The 25,327-nt window shown below is 36.8% G+C and overlaps 2 protein-coding genes across 11 annotated transcripts in view; both read right to left on the reverse strand.

Moving 5' to 3' along the window:
• The window catches only part of LOC144980753 (dedicator of cytokinesis protein 9-like), a 134,633-nt gene extending 116,052 nt beyond the window's left edge, over window positions 1–18,581 (reverse strand). For 8 of the 9 annotated variants that reach the window (XM_078928524.1, XM_078928525.1, XM_078928521.1 and 5 more), the window contains exons 1-8: window positions 18,376–18,581; window positions 9,751–9,873; window positions 8,009–8,181; window positions 6,325–6,394; window positions 5,971–6,066; window positions 5,059–5,190; window positions 2,011–2,176; window positions 1,355–1,422 (exon numbers count right to left, since the gene is read on the reverse strand). In XM_078928524.1, coding sequence (XP_078784650.1) covers window positions 1,355–1,422; window positions 2,011–2,176; window positions 5,059–5,190; window positions 5,971–6,066; window positions 6,325–6,394; window positions 8,009–8,181; window positions 9,751–9,873; window positions 18,376–18,474 — 927 coding nt within the window. In that variant the 5' untranslated portion in view covers window positions 18,475–18,581. Of the gene's footprint in view, window positions 1–1,354; window positions 1,423–2,010; window positions 2,177–5,058; window positions 5,191–5,970; window positions 6,067–6,324; window positions 6,395–8,008; window positions 8,182–9,750; window positions 9,874–12,390; window positions 12,609–18,375 lie in introns of those variants that run through there. The other variant, XM_078928523.1, reaches the window with a different exon arrangement.
• Window positions 18,582–22,660: 4,079 nt separating this feature from the next.
• Window positions 22,661–25,327, reverse strand: part of LOC144980754 (metalloprotease mig-17-like) — a 61,820-nt gene continuing 59,153 nt past the window's right edge. For both annotated transcript variants that reach the window (XM_078928527.1, XM_078928526.1), the window contains exon 14: window positions 22,661–22,964. In XM_078928527.1, coding sequence (XP_078784653.1) covers window positions 22,811–22,964 — 154 coding nt within the window. In that variant the 3' untranslated portion in view covers window positions 22,661–22,810. The remainder of the gene's footprint in view (window positions 22,965–25,327) is intronic.

A 25,327-nucleotide genomic window follows, 5' to 3' on the forward strand; every position in this document is an offset into this window, starting at 1 on the left:
CATCAAATGAATACTTGAATTTAGTTTACAAAAACATATAATGTGGACGTTTCAGGTTTCCCCTTTGTGAACAAAACAAAATCATATTTAAATACTTGAGACATACAAATCCAAAATGCATTAAATTTTGATGATGTTATTAAGGCCGCAACAATGCCAGGCTCTCGTCTCTCATTCGTCTTTAAAGTCTCATTCGTGGTGTATTGTTGAAAAAGGGGAAATCCGAAATGTCGACAACATCTGTCTTTGTCCTTTATATTCTAAATGAAATTAAAGCGTATATTCCGTTTTATTATTGTGAAAGAATATACAAGATTCCGAAGACCACAGACAAGATGCTAATCATATTTTTTCAAATTTCATCTACAAAACATTTGTATGTTTTATATACATGAGTCAAATTAAAAGTCAGTTCTGATTTTAATTTTTAAAAAAAAAAAAAGAAAAAAAGAGAAGAAAAGAAAAAAAAAGTGAGGGCTACAAAAAGAAAAAGAAAAAAAAAAGTATAAAGAGTGTATAAAAACAAGAAAAATAAGTGGAGTATAAAAATACAGGAAAAAAGAGTGTGGAGTATAAAAATACAAAAAAAAGAAAGTGAGGTGTATAAATATAAAAAGAAACAAAAAAAAAAGTGTGCTGTATAAAAACAAAAGAAAAAAAAAGATAAATAAATTCAAGAAAAAAAGTGTGGAAGTCAAACTATCAGGCCTGACAAGAGTATAAACGATTTATTTCCAGGAAACTTTTCATTCAAGAAAGGCCTTTTAATATGAACCCCCCCCCCCTCTCTCTCTCATGCAATTTGTCGAAAAATACCAAACCTGAGAATTCTTCAAACCCTCTTCAGTGTTTCAGATTACAGACTTTTCAACAAGTTGAGCTCGTCCTAATAATTGGTCGATTTCTGAAGTATAAATTTTTCTAGCCAACAAACAAAAACAAACTAATATTAAATGAGAGTATGGTGTAAATTATAAATAATAATGTGAAATTGAATGTAAGCTTCAATTTAATATATGAAAACCAGATAAAATGCACGTTTCGGGTTTCCCCTTTATCAACAGAACAGGACGAATGAAACACTAAAGACGAATGGGATAATGTGGTAGTTAGTGGTTGTTAACAACGCCACTACCACATTATCTCATGCGTCAGTCGTGTTTCATTCATCCTGTTTTGTTGATAAAGGGGAAACCCGAAACATCCTTTTTTATGTTTTCGTATATTAAATTGAAGCTTACATTCAATTTCGCATTGTTATTCATTTCTTTGAGCTTCAAGCAGCACCATTTACATTACCTGGTGTAATTATAAGACATCTTATCATTTCAATCTCATGTGTATATTTACTTACTTTAACAACAGGGTGGTTCGTGCTTGTCTCTTTGTAATTTTCTGGTGTTCCAGTTGACGCATTGTCTTCTGTATATAATAAATAAACAAATTAATTAATTAATTAATATATGAATATTCCGTGAGATATTCAAGCGCACAAATCTATGGAATGTTCCGACTATTTATTAAGGTGCTTGAATTATGTCAGTATTCAGTTTATTTCGCTGATATTATTGTTTCAGCAATTCATTGCATCATCAGGGCAGAATCTGCCTTGATGATGAACTGAACTGCTGAAACAATATTGTAGGTGAAATAAGAAGTGAGAATACTAATATATATAAATAAATTAATAAATATATAAATAAACAAATAGATACATAATTTTTTAAAAATAATAATAAATAAATAAAAAAGTAAATAAATAAATCGTTCAATCAATCAACTAATTAATCAACCATTCAATTAATCAATCAACTAATTAATCAATCAATTAACTAATCAATCATTCAATTAATCAATCAATCATTCAATTAATCAACCAATTAATCAATCAATCATTCAATCAATCAACCAATTAATCAATCATTCAATCAATCATTCAACCAATCAATAAAAGGCAAACGGATGAGAGACAACGATGACAACAACGACAACCTCCCTATCAAGACTAACCTCTCATGCTATCCCTGGACACCTGAGATCCTGTCTCCGCAGCATTGATGACCTTGTTCAGCGTGATAATCCAATCGTTCATTTCTGCCTCACTTTCGGCCGCAAACAAAGATGGCCGACCTTCGTTCATGCGAAGCTCAAAGCAGTGCTTCCCTTTCTTTGGATTCTATGTGAAAGAATTTTTTTTAAAAATCAAATCAAATGGGTGGCTTAATCTAAAAGCAGTGCTGATGGTGACAAAAAGGGAAAAAGGAGGAAAATTATGAATGGTTTTCTTTACACCACATGTTTACTTCACCAACCCCCACTTTTAGAGCCATTGAGATGATAAACTACTCTAGCTATCTTCTGGATAGTGGGGAAGCTGCACCAGTTTGTTCCGCCACACATCAAACCTCTCAAAGCCAGAAAATTTGATTGAGTAAAATGTCTTTTTTTAAAAGGAGGAAATTCCTCCTCTGACACAAAAATTGCCGATTTCCGCGGATCCGAGGAAAACCATCAGCACTGAAAAGTCAAAGACATTATCTTTATAAATTAAAATCCAAAGCAGTGGCGATGCCTTACAAAATTCAGGGCTGCCAAGTTCATAAAGTCTAAATAACTGACATTTTGGGGGAGAATGAGGGTCGGAATAATTGGCGCACACACACAAACACACACAAACACACACACACATAGACACCATACACACTTATTACACACACATAGACACCATACACACTTATTACACACACATAGACACCATACACACACATTACACACACACACACACACATAGACACACACACACACACACACACACACACAGACACCATACACACACATTACACTAGCAATGACTATCCCGCACAAATCTTTGGGCCTCTTTTTCGCTTACGAAGTGCCCGAATTCGCGTCAAAATATGGGACGAAGCCGTTTCGTATATGCTATTTTTAAAAATTAATTACAACGCTGTTAATAGCTGAATATGACTGAAAGTTGGCACACAGTTAGAAAAAAGGTCATTTTAGATTATGTCAAGCGACAAAACTCGTGCGATTACCAGAAGACCGTTAAAAATAAATTTTTAATCTTTGGAGTAAAATATTTCTAAAACTACCGGGCGTGGAGGTTTTGTCGCTGACAAGGTAATACATGAACATTTCTTCTTTTTGGTTGTAAAATTTCATATGAATATGACGAGTACTTTTCCCGTATTTTACAAAACACCATCCTAATTTGCTCTTCAAGTTTCACACTTATTACGCAAGATACAACCAAAGGTCGAAAAAAAATGCAGAAAAAGCGTCCCATATTTTCGCGTTATTTTTCTCTTTGAGGGTCATCCAAATAAATGACACATTTGAAACTGCATAACTTGTTTATTTACGAATGGATTTTCAAAATTCAAAAACATTTTTACTCAGTGGAGATAGGGCTTTGATTTTAGACAAAAATTTTCCTCAAAAGAGAAAAAAACATTTTTCATAGTCATTGCTACATTACACACACACACATAGACACCATACACACACATTACACACACACACACACATAGACACCATACACACACACACACACATAGACACCATACACACACATTACACACACACACACACATAGACACACACACACACAGACACCATACACACACATTACACACACACACATAGACACCAAACACACACATTACACATACACACACATAGACACCATACACACATTACACACACACACACATAGACACCATACACACACATTACACACACACACACACACACACACATAGACACCATACACACACACACACAAATATACACTGACAAAATTAAACAGGGACGTTGCCCACAGTACACAATAAAACTACAAATTGGATGTAGTTTAAAATATCTCGGTCATTGACCTCACCTATTGGAGGCATCATGTTGAATTATTTCTATGTATTATTACTATTTATATGATCTTATGATTCCTAATGGTCTAAGAGAAACAACTGTGTAATAATGTCTCTCTACAATACTTTGTTGGTTATTTCCCTTGAACCAAGGGCATTCACTCTTATGATAAATAACCGTGTGTTTACATTTCACTTTTACTGTTGATTCCTTCCTACTGAAATTCACTCATGATGTCTCCACATTAATATGTTGTTCTTTGGGTTTGAATAAAAACCATAGTTACGAAAATATCCCGTGTCATCCTAAATTATGTCAAACTTAACACATCACATAATGCTTCCCGAACATATATTAATTCCTAATATGTTTTCTTCACAAATGTTATTTTCACAAGCTGGTTTCATACATTTTTTTTTGCTGTATTTGTAGTCCATCAAAACCATAAAGGCTATGGAGCCAAAATTCATCCCAGTTTCTATAGCACGAAACGGACAATAGCAATTACTTGCTACCCTTTGGATTGGATGCTAGTCTATCGCAAAGTACTTTCCACCAGACCTAACCCACCCAGCTACCCATATGACTGCTGGGTGGAGAGGTGGACAGGAGAGTGGGGTCAGAAAAAAAAAAAATCTTGATGCAATCCTGATAATGTGAAATAAAAACAAAATTACGGAGGCAACAGAAAATAAAAAAAGAAAGATTGAGCTTAAAACAATTTGAAGATTAACAGTTCACATCCCGATTCTTTGAATTTCACCGTTTACAAGTAGACCAAGCAACCTCCTTCTCACACCCCCCCCCCCTCACTCCTCATGTGCGGCTATGGGGTCTAGTGGCATGACACTTGCTTTGAAATTGGAAGGGCCAGAGTTGGTGCCTCACCCGGCGCATAGTTGAGTCCTTTGGAAAAGACTCTTTATTTACTCACATTCCCTCACAGTACTCGGGTGTAAAATAAATACCTGGCCGTTAACAGCGTTGTCTCTGTCGGAAAAAAAAAAATTGTAATATCGTCTAACAGGCATCATGTCTCTTTCTACATGTTACGTGTTGCTGTTGGCCAGGGACCCTTTGTAAAGCGCTCTGAGCATGTTTAGTGGATATTGTGCTATATAAAAGCTCAATTTATTAATTTTTTAAATTTAAAAAAAAATTGTAACTCACCTTAATGGCTTGGCTGGCCAAGTCCAGAAAATAGGACCCCTTAGTCTCTGACTTCCTGTCATCTTTGTACATCTCCAGGATGTACGTGTAGTCTGTCTGTTGACGCAGCTCAAAGAAACGACGTTTGAATTGCTGTGTTGAACCGTGTCAGAGTAACAGATATCCGTGAATCGAAAAGAAAAATATGGATAATCCATTATAAAATAAAAAGTAAAAATAAAAAAGTAAAAAAAGAATTTTTTTAATAACAAAAAAAAAACAAAAAAAAAAACTATACAGTCTATAGTTAGAGTAATGCTTAAATCATTTGTCTTAATTTTTTATTTTTTTTATTTTTTATTTTTTAAAAATCATAAAGTGAAGTAAATTCTTCATGAAAGACTCCGTTCTTATGGAAACTCATAGAACACTAAAGACAGCACATTGCTCTACAGCGCGCTAAAAATATACCTTTTTCCCTTTTTGACTTGAAATTTTACATTTCTTATAACAATGAAGTACGATGGGCTCCCAACTTGTCGGAGACTCTTAAACTTGAGTTCCTTTGAAGTCTCAGGTTTTAAAAAAAAATATTGTTTTAACTCACTCAACCCTAACACCGACTATATCCGTAGTTCACCGGGGTTACTTTAACGCCATTTCTATTTATTACATTTTTTTGAGACAAATAATAGGCCTAGTATCAAAGCTAATGTTTTTAGTTTTCACAAGTTAATGGTATTTGAATAAAACTATCTATATACATTCTCATTTTTAATACATTTTTTCCAATTTTGAAAAGTAGCTAAATTCTCTAGGATTGAGTGAGTTAACCAGTTGAGAACCATTTGTAATTCACCAATACTGATATCAATTTTGTGGTCACAGAGTTTATCTTTTGTTTGTGATTAACAGATCAACAACGGAACTGACCCGTGTAAAGCTGATGATGTTCTCCTTGCCGTGGTCAGGTCCTTTCAACAGCCAGCCTTTCTTGGTCACTGAGACAAACCCTCTGGTCAACGTGTCCTGAATCAATCAAAGTCAAAGGGAGTCCACGTGGATTATTGTCATAGAATATAACGGTGATGGACAATGTGATGATGATAATGATGATGAAAATGATATGATGATGATGATGATAATGATGATGATGATGATGATGATGATAATAATAACAACAATGACAAAACCAACACCTATAACAAAAAAAAAAAGAAGAAAACACCACCACCACCACCAACAACAACAACAATGACAACAAACATCTTTCGAAAACCAACTCACGTCTTCTTTTTCCTCGTACTCCGCATCAATCTCAAAGACGTGCTGTGGCAAAGGCTCCTTCCTGCCAGAACTGAAAGTGAAAGATTCAAATAAAACCATCAACTCTCTCCTTACTGGCCAGTGTCTTCATTTTCCCAAACAATGTCCCTTTAACACTTGAGACAAAAATGAATGGATGCAAGTAGGTAAAGATCCTGATAGCTCAGTTGGTAGAGCACTCACTTCACACGCAAATGGACAGAGATCGATCCCGGGTGCAGTTGAGATTTTTTTTTTCTGACCCCCCCCCCCTCCCTGTCCACCCGGCAGTGATTGGGTAGCTGGGTCTCTTAGATCTGGTGGAAAGTACTTTGCGATAGACCAACGTCCTATCCAAAGGGTAGTAGTAGCAATTGATATTGTTTATTTCAGGCTATAGAAACCTGGATAAACTCTGGTTCATGGGCCGAATGGCTCTGGAGGACTACTTAAGTAGGTTAGGCCACAAAAAGCCTGGAATCCAATTCCAACAAATTCAAAAAAGCCTGAAGCTTATTTTGAAATGTGACAGACTGTAGCACATATGTGACCCACCGTATCCAAGCGGTATTATGTCGGGATCCACTCGGTAAGGGAAATTGAATTCATAGCCACAAATATCCAACTTGGGTTTAATTTCTGTACGTTATCAGGGAGTATAAAGACTATTTCTTGCATTGCAAAAACTTCTAAGCTCCATTTTCTCATCATTCTATCTCTAAATTCACTTTTTGGGGTCTGAATCATCCCAACATAATACCGTTTTGAGACGGAGAGTCACATATAATGTATTCATCGTTTAGCTTAACTCACTCAACCCTAACAACGACTATATCCGCAGTTTACCTGGGTTATTTTTACCCCCATGCCTATTTATTTTATTTTTCTGAGACAAATTATAGGCGTAGTATCAAAGCTAGTGTATTTAGTTTTTGCATGTTAATGATAGTTGAATAAAACTATCTATGTACATGGCTTATTTTTAATACCTGTCTTCTAAATTGGAAAAGTAGCAAAAATCTCTAGGATCGAGTGAGTTACACGGCATAATTTCAGGTTTGTAAAACAGTTCCTCACAGATTTTAATAGTTTATAGAATTAATCAATATGGGTGACCTCATTTTATTTCATCTGTCCAATCAGAAAAAAAAAAAAAAGGGGGGGGAGGGGCACGAAGTGGCCGAGTGGTTAAGGCATTGCACTGTGATCTGGAAGGTCCCAGGTTCGAGCCCTGCTTCAGGCACTTTCATTTTTTTTTCCTTGGGCAAGATTAATATCCCCAAATTTTCTCACATTGGACAACATGGGTGATTCCCGTTGACATCAGACATCCTGTTTGATGGATTATCTATATTCCTTCGTGGAATGCCTTGGCGACAGGATCTTATGGTGCCGCCGATTTTTTTTTTTTTTAATCAGAAGAATAAGTTTGTCAACACAAAACACGGGTAGATTTATGTTTACCGATATGACCACTCCTGTAAAGACTGATAGCCTAATAAATAATCTCAGAAGACACTAGCAAAACATCATCTTTCAACTAAGAACACAACACATAAAGCTCAACAGCCATTTAAGCAAAATTACAAAAGACACACGAGTTTGGTCATGGCTGTTGAACTAATCTTCTCTAACTGCCCACAGCAACAAAAACATGCAGGATTACTTGGGCAACTGTTGGTAACTGCCAGAATAGGGCTGATACTTGAATTGGATGGCCTCTAAGGGGCTGGTGTAGGTATTCAGGCATTCCTTGACCATCAGACTGGACACTTCCTCCTTCGTGTCCTCGGATACAGTGGGCACCACTGTCCGAATACGTTTGGCTGGACGACGAGGCTGAAACAATGATAATGGACTAATGATATTTTATCATTGAATTTAATAACAATGATGATGATGATGATGATGATGATGATGATGATGATGATGATGATGATGATGATGATGATGATGATGATGATGATGATGATGGTGAAAAGTAAGTCCCCAATTGATGTGGGTTTCTGATAAGGTCTTTCTGAACTTCTTTATTTTTTCTTGAGTCCCTGAGAACTCCTTGAACCTATGGAGCACAATGACCCATTCAAGGATCTGTAGATCATCAACTACAGACGAAGATGACGAAGAAGAAGAAGAAGAAGAAGAAGAAGAAGAAGAAGAAGAAGAAGAAGAAGAAGAAGAAGAAGAAGAAGAAGAAGAAGAAGAAGAAGAAGAAGAAGAAGAAGAAGAAGAAGAGAAGAAGAAGAAGAAGAGAGGAGGAGGAGGAGGAGGAGGAGGAGGAGGAGGAGGAGGAGGAGGAGGAGGAGGAGGAGAAAAAGAAAATGATGATGATGATGATGATGATGATGATGATATGATGATGATGATGATGATGATGATGATGATGATGATGATGATGATAAAAGTAAAATGCATACACATAGCGCCTGACCAGACGTGCACGTATTTGCAGGTCTGATAACCCAATTCCTTATGGGCTCATTGTTGCAATGACGCAAAACATTGTCCATTACAACAATGTTAAACTAAGCCCATAAATGGGTTCGGATGTCAGAAAATGATTTTTTTAATGTCTTATTATTGAAGTATTTCTGTGGTGACAGTTATGAAAACGTTTTGGCACAGCCACATATCCGATCTCATTTCATTATCTACTATGGGGAAACTGAACATGAGTTAACAACTAATACAACCCATGAAAAGTTCAACCACATCAGAAACACATAAACACAGCCATATATATGTAAATTCTTTGTCAGTAAGGCTCACAGGCTGCATAGAAAATTTAAAGAAAAATCTGAAGATTTCCGGAAACTTTTATCCTAGGCATTTTCTTCTTGATGAGTAAATTATACGTTTTATTTTTTTATTCCATTTTGTTGAATGTCAATTTCATTTTGTAAAACTTGCATAGTTAGTGTGTGCGACTGTTGTGTGTGTCTGTTTGGCTCAGTATGAGTGTGTTTATGGATTGACAAGTATATTGTAAAGCGCTTTAATGCTTTGGCATTTAGCGCTATAAAAGAACACATTATTACTCAGTGCTGATGGTGCCAACAACTGAAAAGGGAGGAAAATTTTGAATGATTGCCTTTTAGTCCCATTATTTTTACAGTATTCACCCCCCCCCCCCCCCCCCCCACCACACACACATACACATTTTTAGAGCAATTGAGATGATAAACTATCATTGATACTCTAGCTAACTTCTAGTGAGTGGGAAACTGCACCTATTTGTTCAACCACACATCAAATCTCTCACTGCCAGTACATTTGATCGAGGGAAATATAACTTTTTAAAAAAAGATTAAATTCCTCCTCTGACTCAAAAATCGCGGATTTCCGCGGATCCGAGGATAACCATCAGCATTGATTCTTACTATTAATAAATATTAAGCAACTCACCGGTGCTTGGACATCGTCGTGGGGAAAGTTGAGCATATCCCTCTGGGGATCATTGTGGAGCAGGACTTTGTTCTTGATGACGAACGTCTCGTAGTCGATCGGCTCCACAAGCTTTGGCCGTGACTGGGGATAAAATGTTACAGTGAATGACATAATCAGTCGGATGGTGAAAAGGTTTGTACAAAGATATATGTCTCGTAGTCTATCGGCTCCACAAGCTTTGGCCGTGACTGGGGATAAAATGTTACAGTGAATGACATAATCAGTCGGATGGTGAAAAGGTTTGTACAAAGATATATGTCTCGTAGTCTATCGGCTCCACAAGCTTTGGCCGTGACTGGGGATAAAATGTTACAGTGAATGACATAATCAGTCGGATGGTGAAAAGGTTTGAACTGAGATATTGTCAAGTTTAGTTAGAAGGTCAGTTTTGATCAAAAATGAAGTTCTTGTCATAAATGATTAAATCAACTCTTTAAGTACATCTTCAGGAAATATCAAAGCTTAAGGGGCGGTTTGGGTCTAATTATTAGGAAAATCCTTCAAAAATTTGATTTTGAGATTTTGGTGGAAAATGATATTTTATTATCTTAGAAATAATATAATTGACGTCCAAATTCTTAAAGTAGACTATAAAGGCACGAAAAACACAGTCGTAAAAAAATGGTAAAGGTAGTAAGAAAAGTGTGAAAAACGGGAAGTCATTTTGCTATTTTCTCAATATGTCATTTTTCTAAGGGCATGATAAACTGTGTCAAACGTTTCTCAGAATCTATTCAATGAAATTGTCTGAAAATTTCGACAGTTATCACATTATGTCACCATAGAGAGATTTTTTTTTTGGATAAGATATGTGAATTTTAAATAATAATCCTAAATCTGAATTTTTTACATCAATTTTGTCATAACATTTTGATTCTCAACTTTGTAAAGTTCTAATAAAAATTCCATAAGCTAAAGCCGTAAAATCTCCCTATGGTGACACACTATGGTACAATGTTGACAAGAGGGAAGAATATGGAGGTCATTTCTTCATTAGTTTTTGTGGAACTTTTGCCACAAGATTTTTTTATGTCAGACCCCCAAATTAGATCGCAAAATGGGTATCAACACAGACAAACTAAAAATTTTCACCATAAATGTTGTTTTTTAACCTATATTGACGATACAGAATGATTAAAACCGCCCAATATAGGCAATTAATTTTTTTTTAGAAAAGCCCCAAACAGCCCCTTAATTTCACTTCTAAATATTCTTTACAGCTAGTCAAGTTGAAAAAGTATGAAATTTGAGAAAAGTTGCTGGATACCTTTCCCATACATCTGACCATAACTTCATGAAAAATCACCCGATTTACTTTACATAAAGATTAACTTAGAAAAGCTCAACTTTTTTTCTTTTCTTTTTTTTAAATTTTTAAATCAGCAATTCAGAGTGGCGTAATTCCTATAGTTGACAGAAGCAATAAAAAAACATCATATTGTATAAGCCCTATTCTTAAAGCAGAAAAAGTGGCTTTTGTGAAATCAACTATATACAACTAAGTTGATTTGAGAAATTACCAATCACGGCGAAGCAAACTATAGTATATTCTTTAAAATGTACAGAAGAAGAAGAAGAAGAAAGTCTGATAAAAATCACATTCTTGTGAAGCCAAAAATGACTCGCAGAATTGGCGAGCATGCATTTGAATATTTGGCACCCCTTATCTGGAACTCCCTTCCAAGATACATCAGAGACAGTAAGGAGGCAGAATTCTTTTTTATTTTAAATCTTAAAACGTTTCTTTTTAATATATAACACTGTAGAATTATATTGATTTGTTTCACACTGCATGTTTGAGTATAGTTGTGTGTTTGAGTGAAAGTTGTCGTGTTACTGTACGCTTTGAGCTTGTTGAGATACGGGGTAAGGCGCTATATAAAAACCATATAATATTATTATTGTTATTATTGTAATGATTGAGATTCTAAGGGTTGAATGAGAAATTTATTGTAACCTGTATGAAAGATGTATGAATGCCAATTATGAACAAAGGAATGTAACCATGTATATATTTTAGTGTAAATTAGTAAAGTAAGACTTATTTCCCTTGAATCTTTATATCCCGCTTTTTAGTCAATTATAGTTATTGCCCTTTTTGTCTACATGTATATAAACAGGATGTAAATAAAATCATTGTTCACAAGTGCTTACAAGAGCCTTCAGAGTTCATTCTTTATTTCACCACGTTGGCTATCCAGAGCCATCAGGCTATTAAGAGCCTTTGAACATAACAATTATTATTATTATAAAAATCATATATTATTATTATTATTATTATTATTATTATTATTATTATTATTATATCATTATATATTATTATTATAAGAAAAGAAAAAAGAAGAAGAGAAGAAGAAGAAGAAGAAGAAGAAGAAGAAGAAGAAGAAGAAGAAGAAGAAGAAGAAGAAGAAGAAGAAGAAGAAGAAGAAGAAAAAGAACAACAACAACAACAATAACAACAACCACAACAACAATATCAAATTCTTTTAAATTCAACTCAAGTCAACCGCATTCTAGATTCAATATTTCCATTTTCTACAGTTAACATTGTAAAAGTTAAAACTATTAATAGTCGCTCAAATTCCACTATAAACTCACAATTTCATCATCAACTTTATTTTCCTCCATTACGAAAAAACAACTGCGTTTTAATCTAGAAAATCTTATTGTAATGATATGCCTGTAGTTTGTATTTTCATATTTCACATATATATAATTACAATCCTGTACGAAGCCCTTGACATTGAAATAACATGACAAATGCGCATTGTAACACACTTCTATAGATGTGTAGGGATATGTAGGCTCTTAGAGACAAAAAGCTGTACACAGCAGAGTGTTGAAGTGCTATAACATAATATATAGTAATAGCAGGATATTTAGATAGGGTACTTGACGTTGGTTTTCCACTACCAGTGAGTCGTAAACTAAAGCGTATCATTACCATTCATTATTACTAAGGCCTTCCAGGACATGATCTAAAAATAGCCATAAGTAGGGTACTTAAAATAAATAAAATAAAATAGAATTCCCTTTATTCATGCCATAGGGAAAATTTGTCTTTAGGGTCTATTCCGAAGGAAGACCGGAATATCCCAGCAGAGATGCCAACCTAGCCTTTTGAAAACCCATATTTTCAAGACCAAAAACCTGTATTTTAGGACAAACACAGGTATTCACTGCGCCGTGCAGAAATCGATATCAACGCGAACAATAGCAAGGCAAATTATCTCAAGAAATGACAGAAAGACACAAAGAAAATAAGTTCTTCTGCATGAAAACACTTTTCGTGTTGTGATCATAATTTCGTGGATTTTTCACTTCAACCAAATCCCGTATTTTTCATGATAAAACCGTATGCCCGTATTTCGGAAGAAAAACTGTACAGAATACAGGAAACCCGTACTGGTTGGCATCTCTGTCCCAGGCGTCAGCAAACTGAGGTAGGGCGAGGTGACTTGCTCAAGGCCACACATCGCGGTGGGTAATTGAACTCGGTACCTTTCGGATACGAAGCAAAGACTGTACCACTGAGACAGGCTGAGAATTTATAAATAGCACTCAAGCTGCTTTTCCAAGGGATAAGCCAACAGCAACACATGACATGTAGGACGAGACACGACGCCTGTTCGGCGAGATTACAAATTCCATTAGTACAGAGACAATGATGTTAACTACTAGGCACTCATTTTACACCCGAGTACGGTGAGAGAATGTGAGTGAAGCGCCTTTCCAAGGACTCAAATATGCGCCGCTGCTCAGAGCAGGACTCAAACCCTGGACCTTCCAATCCGAAAGATAGTGTCATACCACTGGACCACATAGCCGCACTAGCCCAACTATAGATTCGAGATGAATCATTTTCCCTGAAGGCTTTCAAAGTATTTGGTTGTTATTATTAACGACTTTTTCTAACCATTTTTAGAGGATTATTTATTTTAAACCAGCTCTTTTATTTTAACCACTTGCTATAGAAATATAACGACCATATACTATATGTGACCCTTCATCTCAAAACGGTATTACGTGGGGATGGTTAAATGTTGAAAATTAAATTTATAGCCAGAAATATCAGACTTGTATTGAGTTTGTATGTTTTATTGAGGAGAATGGATACCATATTTTAAGGTGCTAATGCCAACAATTTATATTTTTGTCCATTTTAACTCTAGTACCGCATAGGGGTCAACTGGAAATAACGACCGGTTCCCAGTACTTGCCTAGCAAGTTTGAATGACGTAGCTAACATACAGCGTCACTCGGGTTTGATCGCGTCATTTCATACGTCAATAACTAGCTTCATACTCAACCCAAACAGCTTAAATAAACTGTTTGCTGATTGGCTGAAACTAATAATATCAACCAATCAAACTTCGGCTTTTATTTCATAAAGAACGCAATGGAATTTTTACTGAATCAAGGTCGGGTCTGTGTTACGTTTTTACAACTGACGCGGGTGTGACTCGGAAAAGGTGTGTTACATTAAAACCACCGCCGCGATATTGGAGTCGGAATGGTATGTGTTACATTTATACAACGGTCGAGGATCGGGGGTTAACATTTAATACGGTTTTTAAGCACATGGTTCGTTCCGACATTATACCGTTTTGAGACGATGGATCACATATTGTATGTACATCTTTTGCGGCTATGTGGTCTAGTGGTATGACACTCACTTTTGGATTGGAAGGTCCTGGGTTCAAGACTCGCTCGGCGTATAGCTGAGTCCTTGGAAAAGACTCTTTCTTAACTCATATTTTCTCACCGTACTCAGGGTGTAAAATGAATACCTGGCCGTCAACAGCGTTGTCTCTGTCCGAAATTTTTAAAATCGCCTAACAGGCTAAATGTTAAGTGTTGCTGTTGGCCAAGGACCAATTATATAATTCTTTTTTTAAATATGTATATTTTTAAAAAATTAATAAATAAATCAAGTCAGGTAGTCCTTCACAGCCTTTTGGACCATAGAGCTGGAGTTTATCCCGGTTTCTATAGCGTGAAACGGACAATAGCAATTGCTTGCTACCCTTTGGATAGGACACTAGTCTAGTGCAAAAGTACTTTCCACCAGATCTAACAGACCCAGCTACCCAATCACTGCTGGATGGACAGGTGGGGGGGGGGGGGGAATCAGAAAAAAATGATGGAATGCACCCAGGATCAATCTCCGTCCCTTTGCGTGTGAAGCGAGCACTCTACCAATGAGCTATCGGGACCCCCAAATAAATAAACCATATAAAAGAAAAAGAAAAGTTACTTCATTTAAAAGTAAAAGTATCTCTCTGTGATGATTCACTATTGAGTTTTTGTGTGATAATAAAAATATCACCAAGAAACAAGTACATATATATGAGATGAGGAAAACACTCAAATGCTTACAAAATATTATCAGGGGTGAGAATGACTGGCCACAAAAAAGGAGGAAATTTTTCAGCGCGCAAATCAAGAGCCATCCATGCGAAAATAACCTATAAATTTGAATTTGATTAAAATTTTCTGAGATGAAATCCAAAATGTGTCTCGCATTAATTTGTCACCATTAGGAGGAATTTCAAAAGTTGAAAGTGTAATTACAGCATATATGATGGTTGTAGTAATGGTTGTGGTAGGGATGATGATGATGTGGTGGGGGTTGTAGTGGTAGTGGTGGTAGGGATGATGTGGTGGTTGTAGTTGTAGAGATAGTGGTGGTAAGGACGATGATGAGGTGGTTGTAGTTGTAGTGGTGGTAGGGATGATGATGTGGTGGTTGTAGTTGTAGAGATAGTGGTGGTAAGGACGATGATGAGGTGGTTGTAGTTGTAGTGGTGGTAGGGATGATGGTGTGGTGGCAGTTGTAGTAGTTGTACTAGGGATAAAGATGTGGTGGTTGTCGTAGTTGTTGTGATAGGGATGATGTGGTGGTGGTTGTATTAGTTGTGGTCGTAGGGATGATGTTGTGGTTAGTAGTTGTAGTGGTAGTGACTAGTAGTAGGGATGATGTGGTGGTGGTGGTTGTAGTAGTAGTGGTAATAGGGATGATGATGTGGTAGTTTTAGTAGGAGTAGTGGTGATAGGAATGATGATATGATGGTCGTTGTAGTGGCAGTGGTAGGGCCGATAATGTGGTGGTGGTTGTTATAGTAGAGGTGGTAGAGATGTTGATGTAGTGGTTGTGATGAGTCTTTTTTATTCAAACGTTTTTGTTTATTCATCTTGACAATGCCGCTACCAAATTATCTCATTCGACTGTTGTGTGTTTCATTCATCCTGTTTTGTTGATAAAGGGGAAACCCGAAACGTCCATTTGATCTGTTTTCGTTTATAAAATGAAGCTTGCATTCAATTTCACATTGTTATTTATATTTCTTCGAGCTTTGAGGAGCACCATTTACATTCAGTACTGATATAGAGACCTGCTGACAATGTTTGAATTGCAGTGGGTTTTGGTTGCAAGAATAATGAATAAAGTCAGGTCTGTTTCTTTTAACTGTAATTAATGTACTGTTGCTCTATTTGCTAGGGGGATTCAAACAGTTTACATTCTATATAATATATGTGGCTATGATGTAGTCTAATGGTATGACACTCGCTTTCGGATCGGAAGGTCCTGGGTTCAAGCCTCGATCGGCGCATAGTTGAGTAATTGGAAAAGACTCTTTACTCATATTCTCTCACCATGCTCAGGTGTAAAATGAGTACTTGTGGGAAAAATATTGTATTATCACCTAACAGGCGTCATGTCTCGTTCTACATTTTACGCATTGCTGTTGGTCAGGGACCCTATGTAAAGTGCTTTGAGCACGTTTAGTGGATATTGCGCTATATAAAAGCTCAATTTATTAATTTATTAATAATATTTCATGAGCAGTGAATTAGGAGGGGGGCAGAGTGACTCATTGATAGGAGGCAGCGTGTCTCAGCTGTACGCTCTTTGCTTCCAACCCGAAAGGTACTGAGTTCGATCACCCGCCGCTGTTCTGTGTGGCCTTGAGCAAGTCACTTCACCCTAGCTCAATTTGTAGCACTGCACTGCGGCTGACGCCTGGGTTATTCCAGTCCTCCCTTGGAATAGACCCTAGAGACAAATTTCCCCTTTGGGATGAATAAAGGGAATTGTTTTTTTTTAATTTTTATCTTTACACCAAAATGTACTGGGTTCGAGTCTCTACCACTGCACTGTGTGGTCTTGGGTAATTTATTGCCCTTGCTCAAAGGGAAGTTGTTCTATCAGTACCAGCAACTGAAAGAGGGTCTATTATTCAAAAATAATTTCTCTCTTGGAGATTATAATATATATATATATATAACAAATTGTTTCCTTTTATTTATTCTACTGTGTCCCTTTCAGTTTTAGTTCTGATTAGTATTGTTATTTATCTCTGGTGAGTTTTGATTTGGCAAATGGGGGGAGGGGGGAAGTGGCCTATAGATATAGTTACAGGTGATTATATGGGGTTGTAAATTGTAACTTGTGTGAGTGTGTGGGGTGGGGGGGAGGGTAGGGGTTATAACGGTTATAGTTATAGTTATAGGTGATTAGATTGGGTTGTAAATTGTAACTGTTGTGTGAGTGGGTGGAGTGTGGATTGGGTGGGGGGGGGGGGGGGGGGGAAGGGTAGGGGTTATAGTTATTAGTTATAGGTGATTAGATTGGGTTGTAAATTGTAACTGCTGTCTGAGTATGAGTGTTGAGTTAGTTGATGTTTTGAGTTGTGGCGGTAAAGGTGTGGTAACTGCGCGTAAGATTGTACTGCTGATTATTATATTATTTTACTTGATTATTATTATTATTTTTATTATTATTATTATTATTATTAATCATGTTTATATTATTAGTATTAGTATTATTAGCATTATTATTATCAAATTATTAATAATTTATACTATTATTATTATTATTATTATTATTATTATTATTATTATTATTATTATTATTATTATAAAATTAGAACTATAATTATAATTATTTTTATTTTTCTATTAAAACTCGACGTCTTCGTAGTGAGCAGCCTCGAGGTGAAATGTCTTTTCTCTATCACACAGTTGTAACAATGTTTTGTTTACATATTCCACTTCTTGATCTAGTTTGTTTTTACTTCAGGCTAGAACTAGGAGGGAAGTGTTGTGACTGCGGAGGGAGGTGGTAAAAATAAAAATGTGTTCATCAGTCATCAGGCCTACATAATACAAACATAGAGTATAAAAATGTTTGGTAAACAGAAGAGAGGGGGAACTGCGAGAGTTAGAGAGTCATTATTGGTGAATTTAAAAAATAGATTTGTTGATTGACTGTGGTGACAACTGTGACATGACGAGTCTTTGAGTCTGAGTCTTGAGTTATTGAACTTTTGTCACTTTTGAACTCTACTACTGCTGCTGACTACACCGACGACCGACTACTGAGTTGTGATCAGTTATCTATTGAACTGTTTACTCTTATGTTTAGACAGAGGCGACATTTTCTACTGAAGAAAAGTATTTCATTTGCCAAGTGTACTGCCAAGAGGATTGGCACTGACTCCAAGAAGAGAGAAACAAAACCAAAAAAAATACTCAGAATTTCTTTCTAGTCTAGTCTAGAGAAAGTTGGGAGTCCCTCACTTGTATGGCACTTTCTCTCAGAGCTTGAGATACCGTTTCCCGTATCCTTGCAGCATTTCCTCTCCTCTGTAGTCCCTCTGCAAATTTTCTCTCGGCCATCACGTTAGAAAATAGTCAGAAATATATAATAAAAAGTAAGAATTCATAATAACAAATTTATTTCGACGACAATTCAGTCTCCATTTTTCCCGGAAGTTTCTGAATGTAATTCCAAGCGAGGCAACTCTTAGAATTTTCACGTGAAACCGAAAGGGATGATGGGCCTTGGCCTGGCTGTAGCGATGTGTATCTATTTACAGTTCTGCCAACTCAAATTCTTATGGACTCAATGTTGTACTCAAACCAACACAAAATATTGTCCATTACAACAATGTTGAATCGGACACATAATTGGGGAGGCCTTCCGAAGGCTCCTACATCCCCAGTATTCTTCTTTTTTTTTCACAATGTTCTAGTAGAGGGTTTGGGAGTGTGGAAACTTTTTTTTTTAAGTTTCCCCCCTCCAAAACCCCCTACTAGAACATTATTTAAAAAAAAAAAGAATACTGGGGATGTTGGGGCTTTCGGAAGGCCTCCCCATAATTGCGTTTGGTATTCAGAACTCCAAATAAGGTCTGGGTCTGCATTTCGATAAATAAGGGTCAGAGTCAATGACGCAAAATAGGACAACGGAGAGGGCCTTGACCACGGATTATGTTCGTTTGTCTTCAGTCGTAAACAAAGTCGCTTTTTTTTTTCTTCCTTTTTTCTTTTGGGCAAGAGGCAAAATGGAGGGGGGGGGAGGGGAGAGGAGCCGGAGGGGGTTGGGTAGGTAACTCTCTCTCTCTCTCTCTCTCTCTCTCTCTCTCTCTCTCTCTCTCTCTCTCTCTCTCTCTCTCTCTCTCTCTCTCTCTCTCTCTGGCCTCTGGCAGTAAATAAGAATAGGCCTACATCAAGTATACGTCGGCCTACGTCATTTTTTAACACACACACACACACACACACACACACACACACACACACACACTCACACACAAAATGATAATAATTAGAGAAATAGAAAAAGGATGACCACATTGTACCTATGCTTTTTTTTTTTTGTTTTTGTTTCATTTTGTTTTGTTTTATTTATTTTTTAATTATTTTATTTTGATTGGGTTTTTTGTTTTGTTTTGTTTTGTTTTTGTCACCTCCCATGTTTTTTTCCACTTCAACTGAACCATTGACCCGGAATGAGTATTATTGTCACTCAATGTTACGTCGAAATCTTCTTCTTGTGCGGCTATGTGGTCTAGTGGTAGGACACTCGCTTTCGGATTGGAAGGTCCGGGGTTCGAGCCAGGCTTGGCGCGTAGTTGAGTCCTTGGAAAAGGCCCTTTACTCGCATTCTCTCACCATACTCAGATGTACAATGAGTACCTGGCCGTTAACAGCGTTGTCTCTGTTCGGAAAAAAAAGGAATATCGCCTATCGTTCTTCTTCTTCTTCTTCTTCTTCTTCTTCTTCTTCTTCTTCTTCTTCTTCTTCTTCTTCTTCTTCTTCGTCTTCTTCTACTTCTTCTCCTCCTCCTTCTTCTTCTCTTCTGCTTCTCCTCCTCTCCTCTTCCTCCTTCTTCTTCTTCTTCCTCCTCCTCCTTCTTCTTCTTCTTCTTCTTCTTCTTCTTCTTCTTCTTCTTCTTCTTCTTCTTCTTCTTCTTCACGAGTTGGCAATCTTTGAGGCCTAATCTCTCCAAGACGCAGATGTTTCATTTCTTGGCAGTCCATGGGATAAAGAGGGACTTTCTGTAGCACTTCATCACAATAAATGTATTTATTCTATTTTCATCTGCCTTTGTTATCGTCCATTATCCACGACTATATGTTGCTATGAGGAAAAATGCAGGTTTCCATAACTCTTCTCTTCCGGACCCCCCCCCCTCTCTCTCTATCTCTCTCTCCCTCTCTCCAACTCTCTCTCTATTCTCCCTCTCTCTCTCTCTCCCTCTCTCTCTATCTCCCTCTCTCCAACTCTCTCTCTATATTTCCCTCTCCCTCTCCCCCTCTCTCTCTCTCTCTCTTCCTCTCTCTCCCCCTCTCTATCTCTCTTCCTCAGATAAATAGGGACTTTCTGTAGCACTTCATCACAATAAATGTATTTATTCTATTTTCATCTGCCTTTGTTATCGTCCATTATCCACGACTATATGTTGCTATGAGAAAATGCAGGTTTCCATAACTCTTCTCTTCCGACCCCCCCCCCCCCCCTCTCTATCTCTCTCTCTCTCTCAACCTCTCTCTATCTCTCCCTTCACTCCTCTTCCCCCTCCTCTCTCTCTCTCCTCCTCTCCCCCTCCTCTCTCTCCTCTCTCTCTCCCCCTTCCTCTCCCTCTCTCTCTCTCTCTCCCTCTCTCTCTCTCTCTCTCTCTCTCTCTCTCTCTCTCTCTGGCACTTCCAGACGAGGAACATGACAGTTATCAAACGCACGAGTGAGAATGGTGGATACTAATAAAGGTTGTTTGTTTGTTTGTTGTTTTGCTTTGTTTTTTTTTTTGTTTTTTATTTGGCTGACGCATCGAAAGTAGAGAGAGTGAGAGAGAGAGAGAGAGAGAGAGAGAGAGAGAGAGAGAGAGAGAGAGGGGGGGGGGGGGGTGGAGTATTTTTCCTTATGGTTTGCAGTCTACGTATTATTATTATTATTATTATTATTTATTATTATTATTATTATTATTATTATTATTATTATTATTATTATTATTATTATTATTATTATTATTATTATTACCATCATCATCATCATCATCATCATCATCATCATCATCATCATCATCATCATCATCATCATCATCATCATCGTTTTTATTATTATTATTATTATTATTATTATTATTATTATTATATTATTATTATTATTATTATTATTATCATCATCATCATCATACATTGTGGATGTTAATATAAATCGAGACGAGTCTATTGAGACATGAACTATCAAAATTGGTCCGCTAAAAAAAAAAGTATGTGCGTAGGTGCTCGCAAATGAATCTGGCAACAGGGTGGCCAGATGGTGAATCGCAACATCAAATGACCGATTATTATGCCTGGGCAGATTTTATAAATAATCATTTGAGTCAACGGGTGCTATAATTGCCCTTAATTTGGAAAAGGTTTGTATATGACTTTTATATCAATCTTTAAAAAATCGCTTTATAACCTTTTGATTTGCCAGTAATTCTGTGCTCGATGGCAACAATCTAACAATGGGTTGTAACGAACAATTTAATAAATAAAAATAAAATAAAATAAATAAAATTCATCCCATAGGGGAAATTTGTCTCTAGGGTCTATCCCAAGGGAAGACTGGAATAACCCAGGCGTGAGCCGCAGTGCAGCGCCGCAAAGTGAGCTAGGGCGAGGTGGTGACTTGCTCAAGGCTACACAACGCAGCGGGTATTCGAACTCGGTACCTTTCGGATACGAAGCAAAGACTGTCCCACAACTGAAGGCGAGTGTCATACGATTAGAAAACCACATAGACCACAAACTGACTCATTCAAACAAAACTTACTCATTTCATCAACGAGAAATACAATTTATTTCAATTGAAATCGTATAATAAGATAATCATCCTGATAGGTAACCAATGGATGGAGCAGGCACGGGTGTTTGATAGAAATCTGAACAAGTGTGTATGAAACAGTGCTCGACAAAACAGAGAGAAAAATACAGGGGAAAATGTCACCTTTAAAAATGAAGATAAATAAATAAATGACTAAAATAAATAACATAAATAAATAGATAAAAATATTAATATGTAAGTAATTAAAATATATGAATGAATGAATTAGTAAATAAATAAATAAATAAATAAATAAATAAACAAACAAAAACCAGCCTGCCTCTTCTGGAGAACGAATCTCAGACAAAGTCAGAAAGTGAAATACAAGAAAATATAATCCCCCCAAAACATCAGCCGGCCTTGTCTGAGGATTGAACCTCAGATCTCCTGATTATAATAAATGAGCTTTTATATAGCGCAATATCCACTAAATATGCTCAAAGTGCTTTACAAGGGGTCCTTGGTCAACAGCAACATTTAACATGTAGGACGGGACATGACGCCTGTTAGGCGATATTACAATTTTTCGGACAAAGACAACGCTGTTAACGGCCAGGTACTCATTTTACACCTGAGTACGGTGAGAGAATGTGAGTAAAGAGCCTTTTCCAAGGGCTCAACTATGCGCCGAGAGCGAGGCTCGAACCCAGGACATTCCGATCCGAAAGCGAGTGTCATACCACTAGACCACATAGCCGCACAACGGTCAGGATTTTTTTTTTTTTTAATTGGGGGAGATGTTTATTTTTCTTGTATTTTTCTCCCTGCTAATTCTAGCACTGTTTCATGCCTACACATTAGTTTTTTTATTTAAAAAAAAAAGATAAATTTAGATTTCTATCCTCGTTGACACAACTATTATTTAGGCCATAGATACAACGTCGTCTTCCGTCACGTTTTCGACTTCAATTTCCATCTCTTCTTCGATTGGGCTTGTCGGCCCCGAGGGCATGTCAACTTCCACCAGAGTCCCATTCGAGAGGTCACGCTTCCCCATTGCCGCCATGTGATGATCTCTGTGGGAATGTGTCAAAATAAATAAATAAATAAATAAATAAATAAATGAATAAATAAATAAATAAATAATAAATAAATAAATAAATAATAAATAATCAATAAATAAATAAATAAATAAATAAATAAATAAATAAGTAAATAATAAAGAAAGAAAGAAAGAAAGAAAGAAAGAAAGAAAGAAATAATATAAATAAATAAAAGATAAGTGAAAAGAAAGGAGATGATGAAGTTGAATCTCATATTATAATGGAGCTAAGCCCCAAACACTGTATCTCTCTAGATTTAAAAACTAAGAAACCAAGAACAGTCAAATTTGGATTGTAGATTCGGAACGATCGATGTGTGCAATAAATGCTGGTCTGACATCTGAACGCGCTTATGGGCCTTGTTTAATATTGTTGTAATGTACGATATTTTGAGTCATTTTGTTTGAGATTTCCTTAACAACAATGAGCCCATAGGGAATTGGGTTATCAGATCTGCAAATTTAGGCACGTCGCGAACGAAAAACGCTTGGAGAGGAGGCTGTAATATGATTAAATAATGATGACTGGTTTCTTCACTATTGGAATAAAAACACAAAATAATAGAAGAAAAATAAAGAAAAATGGCGACCCCCTCTACTTCCTGTGTTCGTTAGCGACCAGTTGACCCCACGGTCAGCAAGAACAGCAGATTCTAGTGGTGCTCACTCTACAATGTTATGACGATCGACCCAATCTGCAAATTCTTTACCGCACTCGTGTACCGTCGCAAAACCGCCCGGACGCTTTGTCACAACGCATCTTTCAACTAGATATTCTGCGGTTTCGGGTTCGTTCCCACATCGGGTATATGTTGAACAGGTGGAAAGTCCCCACTGATGAAGCGATTTTGCCGTTTGGCAGGTTCTCGACCGAAGCCGATTCGCAACCACCCAGTGTCTCCTCTTACTGGTATCGAAGCCTGGCAACTTCTCACCAAGCTTAGAGGAGTGTATGTCCCACGAGGGATTGAATTCGTCCAAACCGACTTCTATCTCGTATATGCATCTCTGTCCGTAGTCAGGGAATCGCAAGGCGAATGAGAGTGTGGGACGGAAATTATAGGAATGTTGTGTGTTGTGTGTGTGTGTGTGTGTGTGTGTGTGTGTGTGTGTGCATGTGGTTTGTATATTATGTATGTGTCATGTGTTTCGCAAATCAAGTAGCTTTGCCCTCCCCCTCTCCATTCGTAGAACGGAAATACCTGCTATAATATGTAATACAAATAATGCACATAATATATTTGTAACTGACGGCGGCCATCTGGCAATCCACCGGGATAACCCTGGAACCAAAAGTGTATTTATTTATTTAACGTTAATATGATGGGAAATACTACTCATCGCCTTAACTCACCCAACCCCAAGCTTCTTGCTCAACCCTAACACCGACTATATCCGTAGTTTACCCGGGTTACTTTTACCCCATGCCTATTTATTACATTTTTTTGAGACAAATTATAGGCGTAGTATCATAGCCAATGTTTTTAGTTTTTACATGTTAAGGGTAGTTGAATAAAACTATCTATCCACATGCTCATTTTAAATACATTTTTTCCAATTTTGAAAAGCATCAAAAGTGTCTAGGATTGAGTGAGTTAAAACTCGAAAAAGAAAACAAGTACAGTGCATCTCACTTATACCGATATCTACCGGCATCTGTTATAATTACACCCTCTCTATAGCGATGTAGATTCCAAGTCCCGATGTTCCCCATATGTCATTAATAGTAAAATTTAAAAAAAAAAAAAAAACAACAGCAATAAATCCACCATAACGACATAATATTATAATATTTTAGTAAAAACGTCGTATAGCGGCATCGGTGCGGCAGTAATCGCCAACTATAAATCGACAGTCAAGGCGAGATTTTCAACCAATGGAAATGAAATCGCATATTCGTAGCCAATTAAAAACGATTGATTGGCAGCCCACCGATGTCCAGTGCCATTTAGGGCAGCTGTGGAGGCGTGTTACGCAACACGTCTGACCGGTAATCAGAAGGTCTGAGGTTTGATCCGCAGTTTTTGGGATGTTGTTTTGTTTTGTTTTGTTTGTTTTTTTGGGGTTTTTTTTTTTGTATGTATCCACATTTAAATTTGACAAAATGTGATTTTTTGTAACTTTAAATTTTTGTGTTTTGTTGTCTGTCTCCCGAGGAAGGCCAAAGGCCGAAACATTGTTTGTTTTGTGTTGTTCCCTTAATATTATGAGTCACATTTGTGTAATATAATGCCATTTTATTACTATTACTACTACGCCTTATTACTATTGGTCAGATTCAGCGTGGGTTACGCAACTGGATGCGTGGGTTGACGGAGGCAGGAAGCAATAACAAAC

This window comes from Berghia stephanieae, chromosome 10, assembly GCF_034508935.2.
Source record: "Berghia stephanieae isolate SIO BIC M18660-M18661 chromosome 10, UCSD_Bste_1.3, whole genome shotgun sequence".
NCBI lineage: Eukaryota > Metazoa > Mollusca > Gastropoda > Nudibranchia > Aeolidiidae > Berghia > Berghia stephanieae.